Source organism: Medicago truncatula, chromosome 1 (assembly GCF_003473485.1).
Source record: "Medicago truncatula cultivar Jemalong A17 chromosome 1, MtrunA17r5.0-ANR, whole genome shotgun sequence".
NCBI lineage: Eukaryota > Viridiplantae > Streptophyta > Magnoliopsida > Fabales > Fabaceae > Medicago > Medicago truncatula.
Genome location: NC_053042.1, coordinates 16,912,227 through 16,919,808, shown reverse-complemented (window position 1 = coordinate 16,919,808; position 7,582 = coordinate 16,912,227). Strand labels below are relative to the sequence as shown.

Here is a 7,582-nt window from a genome sequence, read left to right as displayed (position 1 = left end):
TTTATCTTTTTTTCATTTCAATTTGATCCTTTTTGTCCATTTTCATATACATTTTCAAGGTTCAAATCTAATATTCGTATGCAAATATAGACGAGGATCATAGATTTGAAAACTGAAAGACCATAAGAAAATAAAATCATGAATTTTAAGCTTAAAAATTCATATGAAAATGGACAAAAAGGTCCAAATTGAAATGAAAAAAAGATAAAGGACCAAACTATTACCTGAAATTAAATTAAGGGACTAAAAATGTAATTTTGCCAAAAAAAAAAACTTCTTAAACCAAAACATACTCTTTCATTAACGATAGGCTGCATTTACAAAAACAAGCAAAAGTACCCGCTTTTACTTTAACCGGTAGTACCGCCAAAATTCCAAAACTGTGTGCTTTGTTTTTTCCCAGAATTTGGATCACACACCATAACATAAAAAAGTACTCAAAATGATAATGAAGCCATTAAGTTGAATGCTACCACCTATACAATGTGAGCTTCATTCTAGTTCTAGATCTAAAAGACAATAAGACTTAAATAAATTAAGAAAAAAAATACTAAATGATAGATCAGCTTCATGAGAAAAGCATTTTGAGGTCTTGAATCCTGGAAGTTCGAACTTCATCATCAGTGAGAGCACCAGATATCATCTTCTGTTTCTTGGCTTGCACTTGTTGCAACCGATCTTCCACTGTTCCCTGTTCACAAAACCAACGATTGTTTTCATTAGTCAACCAGAAATAAGGGGAAGTCAACAAAACAGTATTTGAGGACCTTTTTTTAGGACATGTGACCCCCTAAAAGGATACAGGAGATTGCTTAAGAAAAACGTGGTCAATGTTAGAAAAATGCGTTTTTTTTATCCAACAAACTAACTAAAGACATCAAATACAAAATAAATGAGAAGTGCATAAAATATGGCTGCTCAAGAACTTTTGTTGCAAAGTCAAGATAAGCAGCATAAAATATCATAGAAGCCAGCCACCCATGTAGTTTGATATGAAAACTAGTAAGAAGCCAGCCAGCCATGTAGTTTGATAAGAAAACTAGTAAAATAATGTTTAATTAACATGTTCAATCCAAGAACATTTTACTAACAAAGATGTAGTGTTTTGAGCATGTGAAGGTGAATAGGATTATTGCATGAGCTATAATAGTTATAGGGAAGATGAGCAAATGAATTAGCTAACCTTCACAATGAATCTTCTTACAGTAACCCTTCGCTTTTGCCCAATACGATGAATCCTCATTATTGCTTGCTCCTCAACTGCAGGATTCCACCATGGATCCTACATTTTCATTACAAAAACTCAGAAAATTGTAGTCCCACATCACATTCAAAAGTTGATCAGTGGGGGTATTATGTAATGAGTATACATACCATTAGGAAAACATTTGAGGCTGCAGTCAAGTTCAAGCCTACACCACCAGCTTTTAGTGACATCAACAAAACCTAAAAAAGATCAATGGGAAAAAGTGAAAACATCAGCTACACAGGTTGTGCTAAAGTTCATTGAAAATGATACAGTTCAACTTGATTTTACTTACCCTTTTCTCTTTTGTTTCGTTAAATTCTTTCAGAACTTTTTCTCTCTGCTTCTGAGTCAACTTTCCATCAAATCTTAAGAATCCTATCCCTCTCCTCCTCAATGGATTCTCCAACAGATCAAAAAATGAAGTCCATTGACTAAAAACAATACTTTTTTCATCAGAATATTTCTGACTATTTTCTAAGAAATCAAAGAGCTTAGAAACCTTTGAGGACTCCGTCAAATTATTCTCAATATCAACCTTGAACGGGCTTTCCGATGGAAGTACAATAAGATCATTTTTCTTGAGTATTTGACGGCAGATTGGGCACTTACCACCCATTGAGGTACCCCAACAATTGAATAGGCATTCTCTGCAAAACTGATGTGCACATGGTGTAAAAACAGGATCATCTGGTGATTCCATGCATATAGCACATTCGACACTTTCACCCTTTTGAATATGCCCCAAAACCTCATCGATGTATCCACGAGATTGGATAGGGTTTGAAGTAGAAGCAGAATTCTGTAGGAAATTACTAGCAAGTTTATTCAATTCTGCATTTTGTGGTGCATCACTTTCGCAGCACATATCAGATGATTCAGTATGAGACTCGAGGAATTTTCTTGCAAGTCTGCTCAAGTCTGCATACTTGGCAGTATCACTTCCACTGCAAACATTGCAAAATTAATTATTATTGGTAGAAGAATTAGGAATGGAAAGAATAGTTTAATGTGTTTGCTACACCGACCTCATGACCAAAAACGGATGGTTGCAGCACCGTCTCAACTGCATTAGTAAGTCAAGGATATTTGCATAGTGGTTAAGAACCTTTCCTTGTGCAACATACTGCTCAAATTGGACCTGTTTGAATTGTATAAAACGGTTTATATGTCAAACACAAATAGTTACCTATAAAAACCCAGTAATTAAAGGGAGAACAAGTTTCTAGTAAAACCTACGACAAAAGTGAAATAAATTGCTATTCAAATATTTTTTACAGATAGCAATGACAACTTACTTTAGCTCTCAGGAAGAGAGCATCATAGAAGTCCCGTTCAGATTCTGACTGCTCACACTCAATCAATTGAATATCAGTTGGTGGCAGGACAAGTATAGGCCTATAATAACATGGCATAACCGATAAATATCACTATAAATAAATAAATAGATTCACACACAATTAATTGAATACCTAAATATCATTATAACTGATATATATCATTATAAATAAATTCAGGCATGCATATTGAAAGAGACACAGTGCACATGAAGTGAGAATGACTACCTTCCTTCTTTATCCTTTGTTTCCTTAGTTCTCCTTAACATCAATGTCCTCAAAATTCCCTTGACCAATTTTAGGGCTCTTTGATCACCCTGCTCATAGGGCTTTTGAACCAACTTAGTCCACCTATATAGAAGCAAATTAAAAAAAGTAACAATCAGAACTGTGAAATAAAGGTCTTAAATAAACAATGATCAAATTTAGACTAGTTACAAATTAGCATAACATTTGACATACCACTGCCAGCTGCACCAAGGTTGCACACGCAAGAAAGACAAGAGACTGAATAGATCTTCCAAGCTATTCTGGAATAGAAAGCATCCCAATTTCAGAATGATAGTTCCAGAAACGAGAGTTCCAGACAATTAACTCTTTTGCTTAATAAACTATAAGTTCGTTATAGTAATAAACTAGTTAGTACTAAAATGCTGATGAAAGAAATATTTTCAGATTGTGGGGGCGAGTACTTTTCTCATAGCAATTTTATAATTTACACGCAATTGTTCCTGGTAATTAACCTGAAGTGGTGTTCCAGTTAGACACCAGCGGCAGTGCGACGATAGAGCAATAGCAGCCTCAGCAACCTGGCTTTTATGGGATTTTATATGATGAGCTTCGTCTAGTACCACTCTGTACCATTGGACCCTGTGGTAGATGCTATTCTCTCTTTCCTGGTTTCAAAAAACAGGAAACCCAATGTAAAGAAACTTCACTGTGCAAATTGACGACGAAAATAAAATACAGTGAAACATTTCCTTACACTTTTATAAGAAGCTGATAGGACACCATAAGTTGTCAAGACAACATCATAGTCTAACAGCAAATCAGGATTACTGGTTCTTCCCCCACCATAATGAACAAATATGGATATGCTGCCTGGTTTTGAGTGCGTTTCAAGTTCATCCTGAAGATTTTGAATACTTGTAAATTACCTTTTACATAAATATTAGTTGAGATATATACAAAAAACAACTATGCTTTTCTAATTGGCCTAGTTAGAGAGGAATCTTACCTTCCACTGACCCAACAACGCCATAGGACAAACAATTAAAGTGCCACCTTCTAAATTAGACGATGGGTCAACATTTCTCCTCTTAGCTGAAAAAATATTGTCATATACGCTCTCTCCATCACTGTCTTCTGACTTCAACCTGCCTGGATTACTAAGAATCAGTGCAATTGTCATAACGGTCTTTCCAAGTCCCATTGCATCTGCCAAAATCTATAATGAAAAAAAATACAAATTAGATAAACTCTTCAAACTGAATGTAACATGTAGAGTTCAAAAATTTGAGGGCTTTAAACAAACTCACTCCTCCTCTTGCCATCTGTGTTGCTTGTGGAAATTTCTTTGCTGCCTCTCCAGTAAATATGTTGACGTATATTGACCTCCTGTTAAAAAGTATGGCAAGTTTAGTTCTATAATGAAATCCAGGTAAAAGCTTAACTTTGCTTGGAGAACCATGTACTATCTGTACTAACCCATTGCATATATTGTAGGCTGACCAGCAAGGATGTAGATTTCTCTCAGCATTTTCATCATCACCTCCCTTCTCAATTTTTGTCATCCAATACAGAGCTTGACTCTGGTAAGGCTTTAGACTACACATCAGTGTCTTTGGGGCTTCCTTCTCCTAAAGATGTGAAAGACATAAAAAGGTCAGTTACACAATAGAGAAGTCGCAGCCAAACAATTGAAATTGGAACACATTTTATATACCTCCAGGTCAAAGACTTCTGCAGCTCCAACAAGTTTGTTCAAAGCTGACTCCGAAAGTGCTTGTTCATCCTCAGTTGTTGCTGGAAGTGGCTCACTGACACCTTTTCTTCGCTTATTGACAGGAATTACTGAAACTTCATCTGAGTCAAGCTGGTAATATGAACAGAAAAATTAGTCCTCTAATATGCACATATTGCTTAACAAAGAATATAGAAACATTTACAATAATGACATTCAATTCAATACACAATTTTAAACAGCAATATCATGAAAGCTACAAACTATTAAAAAGGGAAAAAAGAATGAAAATAGTTGAACATACTTTAAGCACCCGCTTTCGAGCCTTCATTTCCTCAGGGGTGAAATCAGCCTAGTTAGAAATAACAAACTCATTACAAATGCAACATTAACAAACCTACAGAGCAAAACAATTTCAAAATAGAGATTCATTACCTTCCTATATGGCTCAATCTCTAGCATATTTAACAGTGTAAGCAGTGGATATGCAGCAGAGTTAACATTACCACAAGCCTCTAGTCTCCAAGAGGTATCAACAGACTCGGAAAATACAGAGTGATGAACATAAAAACTGCCAAAAAATGTATCAATTAGGTTCATCAACCAATAAACTCATCAAACAAAACTTTGATGCATTACCTATGGTCATTAACTAGCTATGATTTTTTAAATCCTTAAATTTCTCAAAAGTTTGTTTCATTTAACCATACAAAAAGCACTTAAGGGAATGCACTTGAGTTTTGTCATAAACTCAGACACGAAATTCAAATGAAATATCCAAAAGAACACAAAAAACCAAATAAAAGTGAAAGCTTTCATCGATATCATTCCAACTAAACTGACAAAATAAACCAGAAATTTATACCTCACTAACAACATTATTTCCTGCATCATTTCAAGCTTATACGGTGTAGCAATGCATCGTCCTCGAACCTTAACATTTCCAGATTGCACAAGGGGAATCACAGATTTAGCCCATTCCATTGGCAGCCTCCCAACCTTTAGAGTTAAACACACCAACATAACAAAAATATATCACTTTCAATTCCTTCCAACAAAAACATCAAAATAATTTCACATTGCATTTTAAACATTGCAATCAATAAAATAAAATACTTTAAATTCTAAACATTGCAATCAAGAAAATAACATACTTTAAACTTTAACCATAACAAAAATGTAACTTTTTATGGATAAAATTCATACCACTCCAGAACGCTTTGTGGAGACACGAACGATCCATTGAAACTTATACGACGTATGCGGATTCGGAAAATCAAAATAAATAATCTCATTATCCACCAATCTTCTCACTCCTTTAGCAGTAGAAGTAGCAATCTCAATCTTCCTTCCCAACAATGACCACCCAGGCTCAACAGGAAACTCACCATCCTCAAGATTCGGAATCTGGATCTTCTTCTCTTCAACTACCTCCTTCTTCACCACCTTCAAAACCCTAACTTCATCACTCACAGCTTCTTTCCCCTTCACCACCTTCAACACTTCCACTTCATCATCACAAACGGTTTTCTTCTCTGCACAAACCGGTTCAGCCAATGTTGGTTGTTTAACCGGTCCAACCTTAACCGGTTCAACCTTAACCGGTTCAGCCATAACCGATTCTTGTGTATCGCAAACCACATTGAGATTAGGAACTTCTTCCATTGATTTCACCGATTCTTGCGTCTCAAAAACTACATCAACATCAGAACTTTCTACCTTCATTTGAATCGTTGATTCAGCTTCCATTGATTTCAACGATTCATCAACAGAAGCAACTTTCGTGTTCGTAGCTTTCAAAAAATCATCGAACGCAAGCATCGAACGTCGTTCATCAGATTCCGTCTTACACTCCACCACCGTCTCCGCCGCCGGAGGTTGAAAAGCGACGGTGACAGATTTTGCCTCATCTTCAAATTCGCGCGGTTCGTCTTTGACTTTGATGATCGAAGCTTTGCATGCATCAGACTCGTCGGAGTTAGGGTTTTGATTCGGCGGCGTTGCAAGAACACGAGCGCCGCCGCCGGTGCTGGTTCGGGCGCGGACGACGGTGAGAGGCTGAGCGACGAGAACGGGGTTTCCGTTTCTAAAAACGACATTGTCGTTTTCCATTTTGCGGAAGAAATTAATGAAAAAGAAAAAAAAAATAGAAAACTTTTGAGGAAGAGAAAGTGAAGAGAGTGAAAGGGGGGTTTATATATGGTGAAAGAAGCGCGAGTTTTTTCAGTGAGAATGGCGCGAAATATGTTTCATTTTTTACGCGCTAATATTTTTGGTTCTGATGTTTCGGTAACTGTAATAATTAGTGGTGTAAATTTCGTTTCGGAAATTAATGTAATTGTTTTGAAAATGGAATAGTTTTAATTTTATATACGACGAAAACACCGTGATTGATGATTCTATAGAGAAAAAAAAAATCATTTCCGTTTTTTATTGATAAGTAACGTCCCATTTCTTTCTCGCATTAACTTTTTTGTTGTGTGCCAGACAACTCCTTCAAACAAAAAAATAAATAGTCGTTAGACAATGTAAACAGAAAAAAATCTAGTTGTTAGATATTGCAATTGCATGTATCATGCAATATTTCTACCGACTAAGTTAAATCACGATAACTATTTTTCGTATTAATTAATTAATTAAACATATTCCAAAGTTTTTTTAGAGGAACATATTCTATAGTTAAATCAATGGGAAGAAATGGGAATTAACCTAAAAAAGTGATACTAGTAGTATTTATTTTGATACATGTATAAATAAAAATATATTGTTGATGCATACAATTTAAATATATATTTGATGAGATTAATTTTTATGCCGTGTAGTTTATTTCATTAATTATATTTATCGTCGACTCCACTGTCGGACAAATTTTTGTGGAGGCGTTCAACTAATGGGACTCTTTCGACGAAGCATGTTAACTACTAGAAAACTCGTCATTAGTGCTGTAGAAACTCAGGAAGATATAGACTAAATAGACATTTGTATATTTTCTGAATGAATATTTCAAGTACAAGGTAGTCATATTTATACTAGCGA

General features: G+C 35.4%; 1 protein-coding gene across 1 annotated transcript; it reads right to left on the bottom strand.

Annotated features, from left to right (window-relative positions):
* Nucleotides 1-277: 277 nt before the first annotated feature.
* Nucleotides 278-6,717, bottom strand: LOC25483011 (DNA repair protein RAD5B). Its single transcript, XM_013611651.3, has 18 exons — nt 5,753-6,717; nt 5,412-5,545; nt 4,982-5,117; nt 4,851-4,898; nt 4,529-4,678; nt 4,291-4,442; nt 4,122-4,200; nt 3,821-4,030; nt 3,569-3,712; nt 3,327-3,479; nt 3,046-3,113; nt 2,812-2,934; nt 2,545-2,644; nt 2,275-2,387; nt 1,542-2,193; nt 1,375-1,446; nt 1,184-1,282; nt 278-691 (listed from the first exon to the last, which is right to left on the bottom strand). Exons 1-18 carry the CDS (start codon nt 6,656-6,658, stop codon nt 569-571), a joined length of 3,462 nt encoding a protein of 1,153 aa, XP_013467105.1. The 5' UTR covers nt 6,659-6,717; the 3' UTR covers nt 278-568.
* Nucleotides 6,718-7,582: the final 865 nt, after the last annotated feature.

What these genes read in the sequence shown, in the direction of transcription:
- LOC25483011 (XM_013611651.3), bottom strand. Translation starts at nt 6,658, where the DNA reads ATGGAAAACGACAATGTCGTTTTTAGAAACGGAAACCCCGTTCTCGTC. An exon ending in AGATTGAGCCATATAGGAAG is followed by an intron (nt 4,899 to 4,981) that starts GTAATGAATCTC and finishes ATTTCTAACTAG; the next exon opens with GCTGATTTCACCCCTGAGGA. An exon ending in CCTCAAATGTTTTCCTAATG is followed by an intron (nt 1,283 to 1,374) that starts GTATGTATACTC and finishes ATGAAAATGTAG; the next exon opens with GATCCATGGTGGAATCCTGC.